General features: G+C 29.3%; 1 protein-coding gene across 6 annotated transcripts in view; it reads left to right on the top strand.

Moving 5' to 3' along the window:
* The window catches only part of LOC121116377 (cell adhesion molecule Dscam1), a 272,908-nt gene that overhangs the window by 116,840 nt on the left and 130,474 nt on the right, over nucleotides 1–25,594 (top strand). For all 6 annotated transcript variants that reach the window (XM_040710627.2, XM_040710628.2, XM_040710629.2 and 3 more), the window contains exon 10: nucleotides 6,118–6,269. In XM_040710627.2, the coding sequence (XP_040566561.1) occupies nucleotides 6,118–6,269 (152 nt within the window). The remainder of the gene's footprint in view (nucleotides 1–6,117; nucleotides 6,270–25,594) is intronic.

Genomic DNA, 25,594 nt, shown 5'->3' on the forward strand with positions numbered 1-25,594 from the left:
ATTATTTGTACCATTAAAAAGAACCAACATGAACCAAATAAAAACAACTTCGCCCTTTATTTGTAGCAGTAGACGTAGTCGACAACAATAAACTTAATGCAGTACCTGAAAGAAAACTTGATAATTAGAGTTAGTAATTATAATTAAAAAAAATATTTAAACTTTTGTTAGTGGTGAATAGAAGACAGACGGGAGGAAGGCTTTTTGCATGTTCTCTTTGGGAGAAAAAAGTTTATAAAGTGGTGTAGAGTCCATCAATTAATTTTAAAATGAAATAAAGTAGTGGAAAAGATGCAGCCAAAAATGGCACTACCTACCCGGCAAACTCCACAATACTTAACGCTAGCATGGTGCTATTTTTTGAAAGCTAGTTTACTGGTATTTTCTTGCTAGTGCTTAAAAACGGAACAAAAACTACTAATTATATTTTAAAAATGGAAATCCAACCATATTAAGGAAATAGTATAAATAAGAATCAACTATTGGCTAAATAACGATGGTTTATAGCTTTATACATTTTAGCAAATAACACTATCCAACAAATCACACTTTTTTTATGCACAAGAACAGCATGTGCTACACTTAGTACAGTTTGATCCCCTAATTCTAAATAAGGCCATATTTTTTCTCTCATAGCTTTGTGGCCTTCAGAAAAAGGCCATACATTTTTCCTTATTTTTGGCTATTTTTAAGGTTCAAAGCAATTTTAAGCCCTCAGTGTTGAAGATAGAGGGATAAATTATGTTAATTTATTTTAAAGGCTAATGTTAAAAAATTTTAAAGCAATTTTTCTCAATATATATATATATATTAATATATCTGCTCACTTAAGTTTTATTCGATAAAAGTTAGATTAATATTCATAACTTTTGTTCTGATGAACAAAACGATTAGTGTTTTTTATTACTAACAATACTTTCTCAAATAAATGAATTATAGTTGCATTAAAGTTATTTTCTTTCTCGATTTATAGTGTGTGTTTACAAAACATTAATATCTCATTCTTTATTTGTTAATGACGTCAGATCTAAAGGGTTCTTTCTTTTTTTAAGTTATTAAATTATTAACATAATTAGGGAGGATTTGAATTGTTGTCGTACTCTATTAAAATAAATATATACTTGATGTTAAGTTCAAAAATGATTTTCTTCCCAACAACACATTAGTTACAACCCTATTACAATAATTATTTTTTCATTTTTTAACTGAGTCTAGTAAATGATGAGTTAAAAATTAAAGTTATATTATTTACTGATGGCGTTAAAATAGAATATGCATTTGATTAGGCAATTTGAATAAGTGACGTTCAGATGTGATTAATTAAATTAATATTTCATAAGCAAACGTTATAATATAACCAAAACAATCTTGAAATAGTTTTTATTATTTTATCTCACCTACATAATTTCACACAAAAGTGGAAAAAGGCCTTATACTGCGAGCTCATGTCAAGTATCAAATCTTTTCTCACAATACTTAGTCGAGTCCATGAATATTTCCATCAAGTCCTAAAATTTCCTTTGAGTTCATTTTAAGTCCATAATTATAATTTGTATGATCTATAATGTCAAGGCTCTCTTGAGTCAAAAACTAGTCCCTTGATTCTTCGATTATGAAATCAAGTCGAGTTGTATGGCTAGAGTCCAACTATCTACTCTTGGTATCATAAGCACTCTGAAAACTTCTTATAAACTTGTTCCAGGATACATTCAACCTATCATGTCCTTCCTAATTAAATTAAGTAATGTAATAATTTACATATAGATATCTGACGTCATTGGTAAATAACCAATCATTGTTAAAATTAATATGTCGTTAAGTAAACGATATTGAAGACTAAGTAAACAATTACATATTTTTCTTTTTTTGTAAAAGAACACCACAAACTAAAATTGTTGCTACTTCCATATTATTAAATTAAAAATATTATTAGCGATTTATAAAAAGCTTATACATTGGCAATGCATCTTACCATTAATCACTTTATATATACAACAAATACATAAAAAATGGCAAAGGTATTCATACTGATGGAAATTGTTTTATAATAGTCATATTAAAAAAATTAACTGAAAATGAACATGGTAACCCTGACAGTTTGAAGAATGTTGTAGAGGAGATCAGCTAAAGCCAGCTGTGAGAAGGAAGGGGAGTAGGAAAAAAATAATGATATTGGGAAGAATTACTCAGATGTCTATCCCCAAGGTAATTCTACTCTGAGTCCTACAACGACTTACAAGATCTGCAGAAAGTCCTGTTTAATTAACTTTATGTTATATAACTATATGTAAGGTTGCGAGATGTTATGATTAAACTGTAGTTGGGTTGAAACTAGTTTAAAACAACAGTTTTGTTAACCACAATGAGGAATCTGAAGACCCTGGAGGTGAATCCCATGCTAATCAAGAGAACCATTGTGATGTATGAGGAGACTCAATATATCAAAACCATAAAGAACCCCCGGAGTCGCCATGGCAGTCAAAGGATACATAGATTGCAAGAAATCCCCGGAGGAACCTCAACAAGATGGCCTAGGATATCAGCATGGGTTCAACAACAATGAGACACCTTATCCGAGATGAATTTGGGATATATCCCTACAAATGGATGAGGCAACAGCAACCTGTCAAGCAAGGTTAAGGCTAAAAGACTTTGGAGAAGAATGTCATTCTTCAGAAGTTGAGAACTAGTGCAGCTCCCAACATTGTGTTATTTATGAGAACATTTTCACTGTGGAGCAGGTTTTTAACCCCCAAATGATCGGCTTCTGGCCTAAAAACGTAAGCTTGGTTACCATCGAGTCAACAAAGAGCAAAAGTTATATTCAGTGATAGTTTAAGAGTCCGACACTGAAACAGGGAAGTCCTCCTTGGTGTTTGTGCCATCCAGGGAGAAGATCAACATCAAGGAGGACATGAGCACTATCCTGGAGGAAGGTATTTCTCCCATAGACCCAACTTCCAGAATGAGCCATAAACCTTCCAACAGGATGGTTCCCCCTCCCCCACATCGAGATAGATGCACCGGTGGTATGAGAGCAATTTGATTGGATTCAAAGATAAAACAGTCTGACCTCCCCTCCCCCCCCCACCCCAGCCCCAACTTAAACGTGATGGATTACTCCATGTGGTCCATTTTTGAGAGGAGAGCTTGTGTGACCACCAGCAAGAATTCTAATTTTGACGACCTGAAAGCCAAACTGGTCGCTGCCTGGGACTCGATCACCGTGGAAATGGTACAGGCAGCATGCAAGTCCTTTCCAGAGAGACTTCGGCCTGTGTTAAGGCTAAGGTTGACCATTTTCGAATGATAGTTAAGTCGTATGTTTTTGAAACTTGTGTCTACCTATGTCTATAATTATATGCAAATTATGTAATTAGTTATATCGTGAGTACTTTAATAAAAATTTAACAGAAGTTTCTGCATTCCCTGAGCATTCATAACCCTGCATCAATCCTCATGGGTTTTGCTCAGTCGTTTATGAGCACACACGAATATTAAAACAGGTTTTGAATATAATTCAATCTATTTAGGAAAGGAAGTTCACGACTCAGGAATTAAATAATAGAAACATCCAAAAAGGAAAATAAATTCATTTTTCCAAATAACAATTCCAAAAAAAAAAAAAAATAGGCCAACTAAAAAAATCACACGTTTTACATCACTAGTTATATCTGTTTGCATATATCACATTTCTCAGAGTTACCATACTTTTCATGACATTCCCTCAGATGGTGATTTTACACTCACCCCAATTTAGACAATATTCTCATCCCTAGCTATTGCTTCTCTTCATACTTAATTTGGAGTTTTTGCCCTTAAAAGATGTGATAACATTTTTTTTTCAAAAGTAAGAAAATATTGAGAAAAGTTTAATTTATACTTAATTTTCTTTGATTTTATTTACTTTTGGGAACGAGGTCCTTATATATATATGAAGACAGAGGAAAGAAATCAAAGGACATATCAAGAGATTTAATCATATGAATGTAATTATTTTTTTCTGCTGTTACATATACATATATATATCACAATATATGCTATGACTTTTTCTGCAGTATATCTTCATGGTTCATTTTTATTAAAATGGTAATCCAAATATATCTGCAGAATATATATCTGTCTATTATGACGAATTAAATTATTATTAATAAAAAACTTATTTTTATACTCATAATTATATATACAATAATATGTTTGTAGTAGGGGACAGATGATGAAATCAAAGAATGAAAATGTACTTTTTCTGCTGTACCCTCTTCCTTTGCTCATCATTTAAAATAGATGTTTATCTACTCAAAACCCTACTTTATAAATACGAAATGAGATATCTGCACATAAAGATAACCCTTTACAAAAAAAGAACAAAGATATTTAAAAAAATTAGACTGTCCTTTCTATTTTAATAAATATACAGTGTGCCGATTCTCCCCTGTTACCATTCTAAATCTTTATATATCAACTCAACATTATCATCTTAAATTTTACTGTTAGAATATACCATCTCCTAATTTTGACGTGCATGGAAGCAATGTACGAAAAACTATGTTAATTTAAATTTACGTAGGAGGATCCAATATCACCTGTAGTTATGGCCAGTCCATAACTTACTATTCAATCTTACTGTCTTTATCTGCAAATACATATAGTGTCTATCCGCTCACATAACTGGTTGACTTTGTGTGTCAGCATATGCATGTATAAGTTCTTGAAATTTTCGTTGATGAGTCCGGGATAGACATCATAATTGAATTGGGTTAGCAAGAAACTCATATGAGCAGACAACCTCGGGCCATCAACGCTAACATTACCAATGACATCAAGGAAGAATTCAATCAAACTTACAGACTGTTTTGTGGCCATATCGAGATTGCAATTAATGACAAATGCAGTCAAAAGGATATTTACTTTAAGACCACGGATTTACATAGTCTTCTAGGTTGATATAAATATCTTTGAAAGTGACGAATTTAATTAGGGTGTAAAGTAAGTAACAACTGCGAAGCTGCACTTTTTCTGTAAGGGATGGTTCCGGATAATATGCGTCCCTGTGAGCTCTTACCCGGTCCTTGAATAAAAAATATACCCGTATATTACACACACAAAATGGAAAATCTGAAAAGGAATTTAAAAAAAGTATTTAGATCCTTAGTTATCGGGGGGAAACCCACTGTTACAAAAGTATTTGTCGTATATCCAATAGTATTGATGAGTAATTTCAAATATTTCTTTTTCTTATAAGTATTCATTACGTAGAAGAGTGATGATTCAGCAAAATAAGTAGTTGATTGTGTTTTGTTACTTCATCATATCCCTTAAAAACTCACTAAGAAATGTCACATATAGTTATAAATTATTTTCTTATCCTGCTCTCATTCATCACCAGGATCTCGGAAACCATTCCAAAAGTAGGGAAAGGGGGAGCATTTTCTGAAAACGACGTCATAATATTGATGGCAACACCATCATGAAACTTTAAATCCTTATAATCTTTCAAAAAGTGAACGACTAATGCCTTGCTATGGTTGTGGTGCCTAGACGAATCACTCATTAGTAGTGCTGTGTCAGGCCTTATTTATTCAGTTCAGTCTGACATGCCGAACTGAAATGGATTGGACCAGGACTGAGTTTGATGGGACAGGAGTCTTCAATTCAAAATAAGGATCAACACAACACTACTCATTGGTAATTTGGGTCCATTAACGCATTATTTTGTACATTTGAAGATTTTTTGTAAGTACGGTTTTATAACTACAGATTGATCCCGGCTATTAAAACATTCGGTTATATCTGAGTCTACTCAGTTTTCAAAATCCAACCCCACTATAAATGTATGTATATAGAATTAAGAAAAGGTGCCTTAGTGTGTTTTTGTATGTACATTAAATAACGAGGTTAAATGTGAAAATATAAGTATATATATACAATACAAACCTAAATATATATATTGTATATAAAACTCAACACCTGTTCCAACTGCAGTCATTAATATCAAAGGAATTTTTTATGAACCTGCGTCCACCTTACTAAAAACACATTCTTTCCCATTCTTTTTTTTTTTTTTTTTTTTGTATCTATTATTTAAAAAGGCTTTATTTTCTCTCTTTCTGCACACAGGCTCGTAATTGGTCAGTATTTGAGTCCAAGTGGATTGGTTATAAGTCATTTAAATATCAGTGATGTTCAATCGGAAGATGGGGGGTATTACAAATGTCGAGCACAAAATGCTGTTGGGTTCATCGAGCATCAATCCAGTTTAAACATCTATGGTAAGTTTTTTTAGATATTAAAATTAATTACGTAATGCATCAAAATTCAGGCCATGGAGCGCCCTCCGGCTATAAGCCAAATATATTATTATTATTTAAGCTGCAAAAGACGAAAAGGACATTAAAGCTTTCAACCAACATAAGTTTGGCATTTAGAATCACATTTTGACGTGCAATAATTATGCATGGGTATCAGCTCAATAATGCCGGCTCCATCGATACCTATGCATTAATATATAACAGGATAATATAACTTATTTGAGCTCCTTTTTGGAGACACAATAGCGGTTACAAATTTTTTTAAAATAGCTAGACTAGACGATGTCGTTCAGACAAATTCAAATAGAAAGATAATACAAATTTCCAGGTATGTACAGGAAATTTACTAGAAAGTAACAATTTAGAAATCACCACATTTTTAGTGTTCCATACATTTGAATGGTGTCATGAGTCGTTCAAAAAGTTTGTAAAGGAAGGAGTTGGGGCGAGGAAGTTACTCTGAAGGAATAAAATAATTATTTCGATCAATATATATTTTTTCTATGTTTGTTGAATAATATTGTTTATAACAAAACCGAAGTCGAGTTCATATTTTCTGAGTCAAGTTTGAGTCATTAGTATCCGTCGCAGTTCCATTAATAAAAATTCAAGTCCGGACTCGAGTTCTAATTTAATATATATTTCAATTCCTAGGGCAATTCATATAAAACTCAGTTAGGAATTGACGACAGTTCAAGACTATTTGATGCCTCGTGTGCCAAACCAGTAAAATAAAAAAAAACCTTTTGTTAAAATGAGATCGGAGGCTAAGGGACAAATAGGCTGTCTTTAAATATCTAACAAAACACAAACTCCCTAATATGAACCAACCATAAATTAGTTAACTTTTTATAATTAAAACTTATATTTATTAACGATTAATTATGATTGATTAATTTATGGGTTGTTTTTTTAACTAAAAGTAAATAATTAGAAGTTAAAATTAAAAAAAGTGAACTATAAAATTTCCGATTCCGATACCATCTTAATAGACGATATCAATCCCTTAACATCTATTAAGGAACTTAATAATCAGTACATCCTTAATATAAAAAATAATAATAAAAGTTAAAATATATTTATACAAAATCATTATAGTATATGAAAAATTATTTATTTATTTTGGTATCTTGATTATAATCCGTACGAAATGTGTCTAATCATATTAAAATCATGTCAAAAGATCTTATTCGTAAAATAAAATGTTTTGCATATTCATTTCAGTTGCTATAGCCAAAACTATAGAATAACCCCTATATTACGATATAAAAAGATTTGATTAAAAAAAAAGTCGATTTTTATTGATTTTTTAAGTTCAACTTTAAATTTTCTAATTTAATTTTCATAAATGAGCACTGCAAATTAAATATAAATATGTGAATTGTATAAATACATCTATTATACATTATAATAAAATATATTGGCTATGAATCATATTTAAATTGAAATTAATCTCTTTCTCTCTAAATATATACATTTCTTATCAAATTTAGTCAAATAATCGGCTTAATTATTTTTAATTTTGGAGCACTTTCTATGCAACCTTACAATGTTGATTTCTTAGATATTCTCTAAGAAAATTAAAAGTTAAAATGAATCAAAAGATACCTTTGTTGACATAAAATCTTTTTAAGCTGATATACATATATGGTTTATTGTTTAGTTTTGCGCATAATTTTAAGCAATTGAAAAAATTTGGAAAAAAATATTAGTTGTCCAATGATATCCTTCAATTTATTTTATTCTTGTACCTTTAAACACATTTTTTAGGAATCGCAATCAAGATAAAATAATAAATCACTAATTTTTTTAAAGGCTACAATGTTTTTCATAATTGATGTTAAATTTTATTTTCATGTATTGGAATCTTTTAATTCGAAATATTGCTCTGAAACTAAATTATACGCAAAAAACATGACTTTTAAAAAAAACTTTTTAGGGCCATACTGTTGGAGATTTGAATGTTCATTTTCTGTCATTACAGTTTAAACAACAATATAAATGTGGTTTTTAGACGGTGGTCAAAAATGCTGTTTCATAGTGACTAATAAGATAATCATTTTTAATCATGAATGTGATGAATGAAAATGACCTATTAATATATTGTAATAAAGATGTGATTTAAATTGTAGAAGGCTTAAAGAATACTAATGACATAGAAAAAAATTGGGAAGTTATTTTATCCTATGTCCACTGTTATTTTGGTAAATCACATTGATTATATCAAGGTCCATTCAACAAATGGACGTTTTCCAAATATCATAATACAAAAAAGACCTAAAGTAATTAAAATAGTCAAATAAAAAAATTTAAAGCTATACCTCCATGTTTGAAATTCAAATATTACAAATAACGTATCTAAAAGTGTAATTTTATGTCTTTAAAATCAATTCATGTAGAGATACAGGCATTGAATAACTGGCAGTTATTTACGAGACACATTTTCAAGGGCAATTTTAGACATGTGATGAATCAAAATGGAAACTAAAAGTTAAATTTTTGTAAGCTACATATACATACTTAGCTAAAATTTTGTAAAAAAACTGCTCAGGAATCTAACCAGATGGGCATTGATTCAGTATTAAATATGCATGTTCCTACATTGGAAAGATAAAAATTGTAAATATATTATAATTTGTCATGTTTTAACAGCATATATAGACAAAATATTAAGTTTAAACATTAGAAAAATTTTAAGTTATTAGTTTATTAAATCTAAAGATATCGATATCTTAAGTTAAATAAAATATATTTTAGTTGTATTAAAAAGTCTTATTGATTTTTATATTGAAAAAAATATCATGTCATATATTATATAATAAAATACTAAAATGGCATTTCCTTTATTAAAAAAATATGGTTTTTATATCAACAACAATTTGAACATAATTAAATAAAACAAGACTGGGTTTTTATGTTTAAGTGAACAATTAGTCACATTTTGACGTTTTTTTTAAAGGAAAATATAATTGATTTTACTAACTTTATATGCCTATATCTTTTAAGTTAAATTATGGATTATTCTCAAATTTTAAGGAGGTTAACATGTAAGCAGTATCTCTCTTTATTCAATTTTTTTTAACTCTGAGATATGTAGTGAACTTATCTAGTCGTTTCGACGTGGAATAGCTTATATTTGAAAATATCTCGATTGTTTTACAATCAGTAAAAGCTAAATACAGTCATTAGAAGGGTTACTTTAAATTGACCATATCCCTTGAACCACATATGTATTGAAGGAAACGAGGAAAAGCATGATGAACTAATGAACGAATTAAAAATCAAATTTAACTTATATATGTATAGATTAGATATCTTAACTATGAAAAAACAAAAAAACAATGGGATTTATCATCAATTTTCATTAATTTATTTCAAATATATTATGAGATATTATTATTCAGATAGTTTCTGCATAGCCCTAAGTTAGTGATCAAATATCCTGTGGCTATAGTTGTTTTATAATATTCTTAACTTCATTGTATCCTTACTAGTAGTAATACGAATATAATATGTAAACTTGTAATAATTTACAATATGAATAAACAAAACTAAAGTTTTTTAATAAAAAAAACCGACTTGAGAGATCTTCATCTTTAATATCAAATACTATACAAAATTTTACTATTACATATAATAAGAAAAGTTTTATTAAAATAAATACTTTTTATGCTGTTTTACATACATACATATTTATGTATTGTTATGAAGAATCAGCATTTTACAATGTGGGGTTGTTACAAGGAGTTTAAAATATTCATTGAAATGTCCATAATTACATATATATTTTCAATATTTAGAGTCTTATAGAATATTTATATTGTTAATATTGGTCATTTTGTAGACCCAAACAATTTTTTTTATTAGAATAACAACCTTGTTTTCATTCATATTAAGATAAATATCAAAATGACACAACCATTTAAAACCACTGAAAACTCAGTGCATATACAAAAACTATCAGTTTATTGCACGGGCCCTTAAATGTATTAAAAATATGTTATTACACCGTTATAACATCTTATTTATGTAGTGTAGATAAAAGCTTACGTTTACATTCCGAAATAATAAAAGACATAACTATCCATATATTTATCCAAACTTTTACGTCCCTATTTGATTATTATTAAATAGAACAAATTTAGATATTTTATAATGCTTTTCAATGAATATAACATTGACGATATTCAAATATCACCGTTTATCATTGCCACCAATTAGTATTCAATGCCGTATCTTTTATTCTGAAAGCCATTTGATGGAGTTTAATCTAGATTTATTGCAAATTTGTTCATTTTATTTAGTAAAAGTATCAACTGTGAGCATACCAAGATGGCTTCTCCTTCAATTATGATGGATATAATGTCAACTTTTTTAGAAACAATCAAAGACTGTCTTCTTTTTTCTATTACACATCGTTAAGTTTTTTGAATTTCGTAATTTTTTACCCCATCAGAAACTGAAATAAAATCCCATAATCTGTTGATAATTTTGAGACAACTTTTTCAAACTATGAAATTCTTATAAAATAACAGTTGTGAATCGGTCAAAAAGAGATAATTCTTTTTTAACAATCTACGTTCAGAACATTGACTGAAGGAAGATCCCAGAAATGTCAATAGTGTACAAAAATATTAATATTGTATATATTAATAGTGTTTAAAATATACTTTTAGAATTATTCAACTCCATTAATTTGGATAAAATTTCATGAAAATTTAAAAGATGATAATTAAGTAACTTGATTATTTGATTTTTTTTAAAGTGTATATATTTAATTAGCAGTTATGCGTGAATAATAAACGGATAAATACTAAAGTAGACGGTTTAAATCCAAATAAATTAAATTCATGTGTAAAAACAAATAATCCACAAATGCGACTGGATGATAATTTTTTAAGAGTCCCCTTTATGTGAGTACCACACAAACAATATGGATAATAATAACTGAGGCTGATATGCTTTGTTTATGACTTTAATTAACTATATATTGGTCAGGAGAAGTGAGAAACAGGCGTTTGAAATTCTCGTATTTTTGGTGTTTAATAAACTTAAAGCAATAATACTGTAATTTAATAGGAAATATACACCATTTGCAATAAAATAATGCAATTTAAAATCTCTAATATTCATAATAAATTATAATAACTGCGTGTTTTCATCATTGAATTACGACTATTAAAATCAGTTAGTAAATTAAATTCTCCCATTTGCAAAATAAATAAAATTATATTAAAATATATTATCTTAATTTTTTTCTAGATTAGTTCCTAGAATGTGAGAATTAAAGTCTACTCAAAATAAATAAATTAGAGATGATACTTTTTTGATCTTAGAATTAATACTATTTTACAATTTAATATTGTCCAATAATTGACCAGTATCTTATTGAATGTGCTTACCCTTGGCTAGTCACCATAGCGTCTTCTGGAGTATTTTACTTCCACGGCGGCCGTCAAGTAGTCCTTGCTGATTCTGGAAACTACATCAGCCTCCTCCTCGACATTGCATAGCCAAGGTCATAGAATATCATAATTGTCTTTTCGCACCATTTCTGCTCTTCTCGTATGCAGCATGTCTAGGGATGGGATTTGTTAACAAGAATACACAGTTTAGGGTTTAGAAAATGAAAATTTGATCAGTCGTGTTCGGAGATGCGTAAATATATACTAAAATGTGGGAGTGGATTTTTCTAGTTGATAATCTGAACAAGCTTTTTATTTTCAATGGTGCTATCATTATTATTTAATTCTTGAGGAGGGAACGTCTAAGTATAAAGTAATGACTAGTGTACGATCTCATAAAAGACGGATAGTAACTATGAGGGCCTGCATAGGATTTAAAAGCGTAAGCCCTGTTGGTCTTGGAGTAGAATTGAGGATCAATACTGGAGTAATTCCAGCCTCTCACAGCTGTTTTCAGCTGATCTAATAAAACTATCATGACAGCTAACCTGTTCTCCTTCCAAACTTTTTTCAAATTGTCTGGATGACCAAGTTCATTTTTAGCTATCTTTTATTTTGACTTATTTTATGTAATACTGGTCGTTGTAGGGATAACATTTCCTGCGAAAAGAATACTCATCGTCTATTTTGGCACATAAAATTAAATTTAAATTTGTATATTTTCTATGCAATTATGCTATTTTAAACTTAGGAGGGTCTACTTTTTATAGCAGTAATTTATTTGTCTCCCTAAAATCATATAACCAAAAGTACTTGATATTAACAACGGTTTAATTCAGTAATTTTATAAGGCTCACTCCCCCCCCCTTTTCTTCGTGATCTTTAAACATCCCATCCCTAAGTATGGCGTAGGCCCAGCCTGATGTTGCAATAATTATCACTTGAGTAACAAAATCTTTACACATAATTTTCTTAATTGGATGACGTTAAAGTTAATGGGACTCGAACCCCAGATCACTTTGTACATAAAAATACATGATTAAATTAAGATCTAATTTTTTCATTTATTTTGATAGTCAATTGACGTTTTCCATTAATTTTTTTTCTCTCAAGGGAATTTTATTCATGCAATCTCTCAACACCCTATTTACAACAAAACTTTTAAACTTTCTAAAAAAGTTAAGTTCGATATGAAAGAAGTACTTGACACCATTTATCACAAATCTGTAATTAATATTGTACTATCAATTTATTTTTGAGTATTTTTATAATTAAACTGAATCCAATTTTTAGGTAATAAATACACGAACCAATGTAACTACTCTCTTTAAAATTAAAAGTTGATTACAAAGATTGTATGGGAAATTATCCAATTTGTGAAAAAAAAAAAAACCCAATGTAAAAATAAAAAAGTCCTTGTTTAAGCTTTTTTATATGTTGATCAGTAAAAGGAACACATTCAAATAATAATTACATTGATCCCGCGTAGAAAGGATCTCGAAGGACCTAGGCAATATGTACAATGTAAAAGAAATCCACCTTATTGAATTAATATTGAGGCTGCTAGTTATTGTCACATTTAACATAAAGATCATCAAAAAATGCATGCCCAATTTGACTTATCTTTCATATACCAAGTAATTACAATGATAATTTCCTTAAAATATGCCTTAAAAGTGTACTATCAGAAATGTTATATATATATATAGTAGTTTTATTTGTAAGCAATTTATATAAATCTATTTCGGAAAATCCTATCCTTCGAAAATTAAATATAAATTCAGATATCAATCATTCTTTATTTACTATTGACATTAGGCAGCAAATGAAGATTGAAGTTTTGGTAAATAAGATATCATAAAGTAATGCAGATTCATAGTTTTTGTAACAAAGTAAGCATTATTACCGGAAAAACTTTTTGTTACAGTAAAAAAAAGGATCATTTTCAGCAAAGTAATAAATGGAAGAAAAAAAAATTGATAGAAAAGATTATAATATTGATCAAAGACACATATCAAATTTGAATGATGCAATAAAAATAATTTTTAGAATATTCAAGATAAGTGTTGTATTATTTAATCAAATATAAGTGTTATTTTACCAGTTTTTTAGAGTCAAATTTATTTGTTACAAATAATTATCAATCTTATTATCATGATGTGATCTCATTTCTCGAAAAGTTTTCTAAATATCTAAATTTTGAAAAAGTTTATAATGTTTAATTAGCACACTTAGTTGTTTTTTTAAGCCGATTATTGCATTTGTTTATTTTTGTTGTTCCATCCCTTGTAAGTGTATCCATGTTTCTAAAAAATGAAATTTAAATCTATAATGCATTAAAAAAAAATAGAATTACACTTTTTTATAGTTTGCTCTAGTCAAAATTAGTACTTCTTATTTTGCTAAAAGCTTACTTTTTTTTAGAGGCAAATAAAATAATACGCTACTGCTTAGAACAGTAAAAGATAGGTGCAAATGATTAAGTTAGAACTGAGAGGGAACTTCTCCGGACTAATCCCACCCTCCTACAAACCCGTTTAAATACAAACACAAACTAATGTAGTGTACGTTCAGTACAAATATCACTCTACCACGTCAGCTGCATATTATGCTTTCTTAGGAGAACATATCCTATCCACAGGGGTCGTCTTTTAACCCATTAATAACGAAAGTTAACCAATTGATGAATTTGTTTGAAATTTAAAACGTCCATTGATCATGCTGTTGCTGATATTTTCCTACACAATCACGGGTATTGGTGCACGGATTCTTGGGATATCGGATGTGTATTTTAAATACCCCTTCGCCTAAGCATGCAATTATTCATAATTATATACTTATTTTTTAATTTCCTATACTTTATTCAAATTTATTATTCCATTAATATGTACAAAAAAGTTATTAGATAATTGAGCGATGATCAAGTACTTTATATATTAATCTTTAAAACATTTTGAATGAATATATATATTACGTTTTTCACACATAAGCTAAATTTTTACAGTACTAATTTTACATTTTTTACCATTGTTATCTTTATTTACAAGATCAAGTGGGCATTACTTTATATTTGATAGCATTTTCAATACTCTGTAGTCTCTTTTTTTTTTTTTTGTAAGTATCCTCCTTAAGAATAGTGGGCCCAAATTTTATAGCTGAACTAAACTGTTGGGCGTGATGTCTTCTAAAATATGGAACCATTTTGTCAATTGATAAATATACAGGCGTGGCGGAGAACTTCAAAAATGATACTTGTAAATTCTCTAAGAATTAAGAAGTTTTGCTGCAGTATTTACTTTTAGACTTTTGTATTTTCTACAAAATGAATATATTTATAATGTTTAAAAATCGATCTCGACTTATATTATTGGCTAAAATATGAGGAACAGCTTCAGAATTGGATTAGTATCTTTTCTTATCTTGTGAGAGGATATGCTGTTTAAAAAAAGACCACTAATAAAAAAAAGAACTCCTCTTATGTCAAATCTAAGGTAGTGGGTTCAATTGCGCTACTAATACTCTCAAGAATGATGATATCTCTAAGGTTCTGGTTTAAAAAAAAAAGCAGCACAAATCTTTTTTTTTCTTCCCAAATTTATTCCCTCCACATTGACATCCGACATAGTTTCTATTAATCCAAACATCTCATCTACTGTTAAACTACAATTGAGACGATGGAGAAAAAAACGAAGGAGCTCAATGTTATAAGAAAGTATAGGAGTAAAATCTTTTTTTTTTTTTGGACGAAGGGATATTATTATACCAATAATATTTTATTCTTCAATGATATTATAATGTAATTTTTTTTTACCAATTGAGAGATCTACATCCTGTCGTTAGCATTTTGAAGAAGTTATTTTTGTACCAAAAAAACTAAATGGTGAACAAATTTTTACGTCATAATAGAAGACTTATCCACCAAATCCTATTTAGTCTAAATAATTTTTTATTACCAAAGAACTCAGGAACCCCTTTGGCATTAAAGGGTTAATCAGGAACAAAACATTGTGCACTTTTGTCCATCTTGTGCCATTTAATTAGTAAAATACACTATGCATTTTTTGCTAAAGCAGTCGGGCACACTAGTCGTTTCGTCCAAAATTCAAAAAACGTGTCAAACAGGATGGTAAAAACTCATTGACAATAATTTCCCGGAAGTTTTCTGACCCGGGAGTGGCCAAAATAGTGCAAAGCCCTGCTTTGCTGAGGAAAAGAAACGAGAAAAATTAGAAGAATCCCTGGTAATCAATAAATGTAATCTCTGACTGCATCAACGTTGCGACCCGTTCAACTGCCCATCGTGTCATCAATGAAGATTTATGGTACTGCACATTTGTGCATCGCAAGGTACAGCTTCTTACCCCGTCAAATAGGGAGAAAAGGGTCACCCAAACCAAGATTTTGTTCCAGTTAAACAAAAGCCTTCCTTCAATGATTTTGTCTGTTTATTCTAAAAATGAGAAAAAATCCTGTCGAACCCATAGGCAAAAATCGAAGAACAATATATAGTTGGTCCTTATAAGACTCCTAGGATAATGAAGGCCAATTACTCAGAGCAAGTTATTGTTCTTGGGGTTGTTAGAAGCAAAGGTCATGTCATACGACTTTTCATCTTTAAGCAGTACTTGAAGGTCAACGGAAAGTTCCACATCAGTTTTCTGCATACCAAAGTATTTCCTGAATCTGCCAACATAATTAAATACCTACTTTGGATCTGTCAAAAAGACTGGGCACTCTTTGATACCAGCAAAGGAACACTTAATTTTCTTGATTCTGAAAATGTGGTGTACACCCCGTCGAGTTTTTGGACTCCTAAATTGAACCATTTAGACTATTGTGTCTGGGGAAAATGTTTAACGGGGTTTTAATTAAGGTCCTTAGAGCTGTTATTAGAAGGGTTCCGGACTTTACCCAGTAGGAGGGTCAAGGGTACGTTTCCGATGACGTTCTGAACGTGCTTGTGGTCCAAGTTAACGACTATTTTATTAATTGAATGCTAAATTTATTCAATAACGTTGATTTTTGTGAAAATTAAGATAACATTGGTTAAGAGTTAAAGTAACAGAACCGATTATTAAATTTTTCTCTCGGCATGCAAATATTTAGATGAATCACCCTTTATGTCTAATTATTCTAGAGGGTGGTTCATCCTCTATGAAAACCTGTTTACTATCTATGTATCTGTTTTCTTGATGATGTTAGGATATAAAAATTTAAGGGATTTGGTAAAAGGCGCATGTACGCTTGAATAAATTCCTTGTATAGTTAGTATCATTGTTCACATGCAGATATCACTTCTTATGATACCACAAATGGCATCCCTACTTGTGTTATAGCCTTGGGACAAACTATATATCATATATTTTGTAAATGTGAATTAAATCGAGAAGATAAATAATTAAACAGCCACCGGTTGTTAAAGAACATTTATAAAAAGACCAAGAGACATTGTGCAAAATATAAAGAATATTTATATTATGTATAACATATGAAAAAATGTTAATGAATTATTAGTATAATGGGCCAATTAATCTTCTATGAAAAAAAAAAAACCCGGCTTGTTTTTAAATATAAATATTTTTTGTTCCTTCTTGATGAATCATTTTGGTCCTTACATATATATACGAGTATAGCGCATTCCATTATACTGAAATACGTATCCCTATGTATAAACATTTGATTGCATTAAAGCACTCATTAATCCTGAACCAAAGGCTGGAAACAATATGTATATTTATACATTTATTAATGGTGTGTTGATTTCGAATTGTACCCATCGAGTTTTTGAGAATTGAGTCCGGCTGAGTTTGAGTAAAGGCAAGAAAAATATTATTTAAGTTTAACAGTTGACTAGCTTAATAATTGTTACCAAATTAAATATTTTGAGGAGTTTTAGAAATTATTTATTTGAAATTTAGAAAATTATTTCAAAAAGTTGTAATAACAATATAGCAAAGCATAATTTTAAGTACTTTAGATTATCATTCATTGTATAGTTATTAACATCTCAGCCACATCCCTCACTACAAATTAAATCTCGTCTTGTAGACATAATTTTCCCAGCTGTAAAAAAATAAACGTTAAGCACTTAAATTTGTATTTTAAAACGTAAAAGTATTTGATGGCCTGTTCAAAAAAAACACGGAAAGGTGTTTTTTTCCTTTACTATTTCACCAAATCAATGGATTTTTGTGATTTGGTGATAAGTATATTGTGAAAGTTAAAATTAAGACTAATTTTTTTTCGTTAAATTTACAAAGAGTGAAGAAAAAATATCCTACCAAAATGGGTCAAGGAAATTAAGCTGAAAGGATTGACTAAATGAGACAAATCCATACTCAAATGTTTCGAGTTTTGAGCATTTCAGTTCGAGCTAAGTTGAATTTTTCACATTGAATTGGAGTAATACTCGAATACAACACTAATATATGTATTAATAACAAATACAAAAGAAAAGAGAAAGCTTACAAACTTCTTTCAGTTATTTGAAGCAAAGGAGAGATTGTATCACACTACTACCCTTTGTTCAATTTAACTTCAATGGAAATAGCCCCTTTTATTCATTATTATAATATTACAAACATAGACTATAAAACATGATAATAATAGTACTACTTCTACTAAAGCAGCTAATCCCTAGATAGTACATACACATTTCTTGAAAAAGAAAAATAAGACATTTCAGCAGCATATCTCCTCTGTATCTGCCTTCCTTGAAGGGAGCTTGGAAATGATTAATTATCCATATTCAGGGGCTCATTTTTTGGTCTTTCCTCCTCCTTTATTTGTAAATAAATCTTATAGAACATAATATACTTGGTTGCTTTAAAATATACATAACAGAATCAAATTATTTAATAACTTGTCCACAAAAAAATGAATTATTTTCAAAACTTGACTTTATTTTTTTGTCTTCTCTTTCAAAAATAAAGGAAATGATTTGCGCCTTTTATATAACCTTTGTTTAACTACATATGTGTATACAACGTAATAAATATTAGAGCAGTTTGAAAGTAGTTGAACAATGTATGGTAATTAAAACTTGACTGATTTTATCTAACAGATGGAATAATCGGTAATCCGTCAAGTTTGCTGATTACACTCTCCCACAAAATTACTCTTTTTTTAAAGCACTAGAACAGCATATGATTTACTGATTACAGTTTGACCTTTTATTCTAAATATGACCTTATTTTCTCTATGTTTCCCTCATAGCGTTCAGAATAAGGGTAAAGAGTTTTTATTTTTGGCTATTTTTAAGGTTCAAAGATTTCTGAAGCGTTTGATGGAGAAGTTAGGGATACATTTTGTAAATATATTTTAAAGTCTAATTTTACAAAATTCTTAAACCATTTTTAAAATTCAGAATTTTTATCGCTTTAAGACAAATATATTCAAAAAATTTAAAAAAAATTTCATTTGATAATTGAAATTCTGAACTTTTTTTTTTTTAGAGACCAAAAAAAACCCAAAAAAACGCTCTGTATCATTGTCAATTTTAAATAAGGACAAGACAATATTTCAAGGATAAAACTCATTTTTGAAATGATCTCATAAGAAAGGAGTCCATATATTTGAATGCCATAGCTGAAAAAAAAAATAGAGAGAAAAAAGTAGGCACTAGAGCTTAAAAAGTAGGAAATGAAATCCTTCATGAGAGTAGGAGTTCGGGATCGGTGTTTGTCTATCCAAAAGTGTTCATTTGTGAGGAAGAATCCTTGGTAACGATTTTGTGAGGATTTCCCCCAATGACTTCTTTAAATATTTTATTGTTGGAATCCCTCACTCACTAAGGATCTGCAACAAGTCATGAGGTGACTCATGGGGCTTAAAATAAGCACACAGAAATCAAGTCACAAAGTATGGATGTCTAGATGAGGGATGCTCAATGCTCATAGTCAAGAGAAAAAAAAGTTAATTATTCTTTGGAATATTCATTTTATGATTTCCTTATGAGACTTTATTTATCTTGATGCATTACCAGAGTCTCAGATATTGATGAATCAAATAACATATATTAAGCCAATAACGAAAGTGGTTATGACGGAATGTGTCATGCATTGAGTGAGAAATGTATCTAGTATATCTTTTAGATTTCTATAAATTGTAATTTGGATGTAATTGTTTTAATGAAAATAAAGATATATTGGCTAATTTGTTAAAACATTAACTTTGATGTTTTAACCACAGAAGAAAATATTAGGTGGGTGGTTTGAACATGTATAAATACATCCAGATTAAAGCAACCCTTTGGTTCCAGCAAAAATGTGGCTCTTTTCCAATATGTATAGAAAATTTTATTTTTCAGAAACCTGCAAAATGAAATAAGTCAATTTCTTTTTGATTTTAATGCATATTATTTAGTATAGTTTTACTTATATAGATTGTTAAATTATTTTTTTAGTCAATTCCATTAACAATCTGATGTTTGAACCTAATGTATGATATAAATTTCGAGTAATTGGATCATTGTATTTGAGGAATGTTCGAATCAACACGGTTCTGCGAGTTAGTATTCGTCGTGATGAATTTGGTGGGAAAAAAAATTTAGTCAACCATTCAGTTTTGGATTACTTAGATGATATAATGAGGATTACCACAAAATGTTGGACTACATTCAATAGTTATAATTTGTAATAAAATATCCAAACGCTAATGGCTTATCAAGTTAACATAATTTACTTTCCAATTAAAATAAAGCCAATTAAGATGGCCTGCAAGATGATCTCTTAATCTCATTTTGGGTACTACCCAAAGACATTTAAGAGTCCTGAAATGAACCTTACTATCTATCAAAATATGACACTCTAATACTTAGTTCTAGTATACATTATTAAATATATTACAAGTGATATTACATCGTTCATTATACATTCTCATTTCTGTGTATAATATAAAAATTAACTATTACAATGGAGGAATAATATATTTTTATTTAATATCCGACCTTTTTAGTCCCTAATCGCTCAAAAAAAAAATCTAGAAATTTAACATATGCTGTTCTTGAACACTTTTTGCTGTTGAACAGCGGTTATTATAGATATTTTTTATTCCCAAAGGAAATTTTTTAATTATTTATTTCAAACAGAATCAACATTTTTGACGTCAAACACAAAATCAACAATGTTATGGTCAACGTAATTTAAAACTTGCAACTTAATTTTTCTAATTGTCAGTATTTTGTGCGTCTTATTTGATCATTTAGTATCTAAAGACTAAAAAATTGCATAAAACCCAACTATTTATTAAATATGACATATTTGAGGGCTATATTAATTACTGATGGTTACTGAAGGTCTACTGACTACTTGCCTTCCGTATAAAAAATGGGGTGTTACTAAGATTTAAAATTGAACATTGTTCATAGAGCTCTAAAGGCTGCTGAGTGCTGTTGTACAACTAAGAATCCACAGTTCCAAAGTTATAAGGAGTTATCTTATTTTTTGTTAAGAAAAATACCATTTGTTTTAAAGTTGATGAAGAATATTGTAGCGTAGCCCAAATGTTCATTTTCAAACTTTTGTGGGATTATTTATACAAGATTTTTATAGAGTTAATTTAAACAAAAATCGATCAATTAATCGGGTTTCAATTTTTTTCTTCTAGAAAAACTCATAATCAGTCCTTTATACATCTATATTGTTCGGGTCTTAACTTTTTTTCATGTCTACTAAATTATGTACTGGTCTAAAATAGTACCAGTATCTTCCCTAAATACTTTGAATAATTATTTCCATTTTATTATTTTTGATTATGGTCATTTCTAGCTGAAAGAATTAGCATTGTATCTCCTTATCTAGTGTGCCACTCTTATTTAGTTAACCTCATAAAATATTCAAGAAATATTTTCATTTGAAGAACCATTCAATGATAAATCTCGGAGTATTTCTCTTTCATGCATTCAAAGGGCACATTGGAGTTATAAATAACTAATACTTTGAATGCAAAACCGAATAAATAAAAATAATGGCCTTGCTTAATTGAGTTATATATATATAAGGTAATTCCTACATAAGTTCCAAAGGTATTATTTTACGCAATATTTAACCAGACAAAATTATATTCAGGAAATTATCAGTTCTATAACTTTATTTCTGAGTTTATTTGTGTATAAAGTACTTAATCAATATAAATGTTCATTCAAGCCAATATGTACATCCAATAAAAAAGAGTGGAATTAATTTGCAATTTTGATCAATTTGCGACGTCTTATTAAATTCATCGTAAAGAACTTCGACCGCCTTCCTTAATGGATACACAATGACTAAATATAGGCTTGTTTTGTAGTCTTTATTGTCAGAGTTCTTCTGGGATTTAGTTTAGGCCAATCAGATAGAAGATTAATAGATTAACTGCTCAAAAATTTCCCACTAATTATGGAACCTTTCAGATCTAAAAATAATCTTATACATTATATATTTTATTTTCCCTAAAAAAATGCAAATTGTGGGGAATTCTTCTACATTAGTATATTCTCAAAACTTGTCATGGACTGCGCCAAATAAACATCTAAATATTGTTACATGTATCTTAACTTTACTTCAAACATCATTTATTGTTCTTTTACTTCAAAGAACCTAATGTTCAGGGTGAGGAATATACCCTTTAATTAAGTGTTATTTGTTGAAAATTACTAGTACAGTCATTCAAATATATATTATAAAAATCCAAGTACATTATGAAACTTCATATATACTTATAGTAATTCTAAATATAACAAAACATTTACGAAAAGTTTGTTGGCTTATAATAACCAGTTAATAGAAGAAACTGTTATAGTTATTTTGGTTTTTATTTTGAACTTACAAAATTTAATTTGAAGTTATCACAACTATAAATTAATTAAAGCAATTGTATTAGCTGCATTTTTGTGCCAAGTTATGCCTAGAGCAGTTTATTACTCATTACGCCTTTAAATCTTTCGTTACTTTCCTTTCAAATCGTAACACGAATCCTTTTTTGTGTTTTTAAAAAAAAGTCTTAGTATGATATTTTGGCTCGAAGGATTTCTCCTAGTAACATATTCCAGATAAATGTATGTTGACTTTTGAATAATTTGATTGTTTTTTCAATTTTGTATCTCATCTATTTTCTGAGAAAAAATATTATTTTATTTTGTAATTCTGAGTAAATATGAACATCATATTTACAATGACCTTGAATGTAATATTTTGTTTTTTCATGAAAAAAAATATATTATTTCTGTTAGATTCATTCACTTTTATTTATAATTTATGAAAACAAGCATAACTTTATAAATCCTAAAAAAAAAATTATTAGTTAAATTGTATTCATAAATTATTAAGAGATTTCTTGGCAATTACGGGCTTAATAAATAATATTCCACTATCTTTTCGCTTCTTCTTTTTTTTTTTTTTTGTTTCAACATTCAAAGTCAATTATAATGCAATAAAATTTATTTTCCCTGTAAAAGCTTTCATAAAAAAACTTATATATATCAATCAGGTATTTTTTTTTTTTTTTGTTAATTAATGTTTGTGAAAAAATGTAAATTCAAAGAAATTAGAGGCATTTTTATGATTATCGGGCTGTAAGACATCCCAGTTCACTAAACGAGGGTTAAAGACACGTCGAAATGACACAGTCCTTATGATAATATACAGTTGTAATCTATGATATTTAATTTTGTACGTAACTTTTAACACTTTTATTTTTTATATAATCATTTAAAAAAGACTAATTGTGTTAAACACATTAAAAGTATATTATACAGTTTATTAAATTATTTATTACGCATAAGTCAAACTTGAATCCGGATGTCTTCATGGCGTTGATTATATATTTTGTCATTGAAAGTTGGTATGAAAAAGTCATTTCTGTTCACTGGGTCTCCGAAGTGGTCCTTTGGCACCTCTTTAAGAGCAGAGTAAATAGTTTTTAAAAACGGAGACTCACATAAAAGATGTGAAGCTATCTCTCTTTCTTAACTACAAAAATAATAGTTAGGATTATTTCAAGTGTTCTTATTACAATTCGATTTACAAACCCTTTCTCAAATGGTGTAATAAGTTGATTTGCGTATACCGGTAGTTGCATAAATACGCGAGCTATTTGTGGCAAATAATTAAATGTGTAATAAAATTCGTATGACGTATTTTTTTTTGAGAATTATATAACAGAAAATTTATTTTGGCATAAAATTTAATATAATTACTGAATATAACCGCCATCAGCTGCTATGACACCCTCCAAGCGCCCGCAGAAGGTCTTGCACACATTGATGATGTAATGGTCTTCCATGGCTGCCCATTACTCATTGACACTGGCCTTCAATGAGTCCAAGTTCGGGTGGCGGGTAGCACAGGCCTACTTCTCAATTTGCCACCACACACTGTAGTCAAGGGGATTAAAATCAGGTGATTGAGGTGGCCAAATGTTTTTTTTTCCAAAATGGCACGTTGGCAACGAGCCAATCCTGAGTCATTCCAGAGGTATGGGCAGGTCTTTCAGATCTTTTCCCTCCTTGACAAGCTTCTGGACTTTAAACACAGTAGTCCTGGATAGTCCAGTGTCCTTGATTATCTCCTTGACAGACCTACCGGCGCGGAGGAGAGTGGCAACCATATGACGTTTGGTCTTGTCATTCATCGTAAACGACTTTATTTGATGCGTGTAAAAAAAACAAAAACAAAGGCAAAAGATTTACCGAGTTACTTGTGCTGGAATTTCTTTATTTCCGGTCACGGAACCTCGAGATATAAGCGTTTAAAAATTAGTGCGCGTATTTATGCAACTACCGGTATTCTACAGTCCTGAGAATCGGAGATATCAACTTTTCCTCAATTTAATAGTGATTTAGCCTACCTATTGACGAATGTAACTATAATCTATATTTAAGTTTTGTATGATCTTTTTATAGAAAAAACAGTTCTTATATTTCTTGATAGCCTTCTGGAGTTCTATAGGATGCACTCTGAATCCCCGGTTGGAAATCACTGATCTATATTTCGCTTTTAAATGTGTTTTCTATATATTTAAGAATCTTTATATTATTGGATATCCTACTCAGTATTTGTTATTGACTTTAAATTATTCCTAATTACTAAAAACGTGAGTTTACATAACTTTTGGGGGGTATAAGACTTACATATAAGAGTGGATACGAGAAAGAGAAGAAGAAAAAAAAGTTTAATTGTATTAAATTTATCTGAATGGATAAAAAAAAATGAAATATATTTATGTACATATTTATATATTCCATTAAGAAAATTACAGAGGGAACTTTGCAGTTTCTACTTCTCTTCTTTTTAAATTAGATCTTTATGCAAAGTGTACAATATATGTAGAGTATTTGCCCACTCAAAAAGAAGTATCTCGTCTCACAAAAAACTCAAATCCTTCTCTACCTATTTTTTATTGGACGACTTTTATATTTGTATCCTACATTTTATTTGCATCCTCTTTGTGAGTTGTGGCATGTTGGATACACGTATTTGTTGATTTTTTTAAAAATGCCCCTTAAGTTGGTCAGATGGAGCTGCAATGATTAAGTAAAAGTAAACATTAGAGTATTAAATTTACTAGGAATCGTTCTCCATTGACTTACGTCATTTCATTGATTTTATTAATAATAACAAAACGACAAATCTAGACAAAATATAAAGGAACAGCAACACCGATGTTGTAACATACAAATATTTTATAACAATCATAAAAATATATGTATATTACACAACAACCAAATCATATATGTAAAGTAATAAAAGTCACTCTTTCTTTCTGATAGCAAAAAACAACTTGCTTTTTATGAGTATTTCCCTCAAAGTCTAACCAAATTTTCATTTACTTAATGCCTACATGTAACATACATAGTATCATTTATGTGTACATACTTGTATTTTTAGTTCGATATGCATGAAT

The sequence above is a fragment of the Lepeophtheirus salmonis genome, chromosome 4 (genome assembly GCF_016086655.4).
Source record: "Lepeophtheirus salmonis chromosome 4, UVic_Lsal_1.4, whole genome shotgun sequence".
Classification (NCBI taxonomy): Eukaryota; Metazoa; Arthropoda; class Copepoda; order Siphonostomatoida; family Caligidae; genus Lepeophtheirus; species Lepeophtheirus salmonis.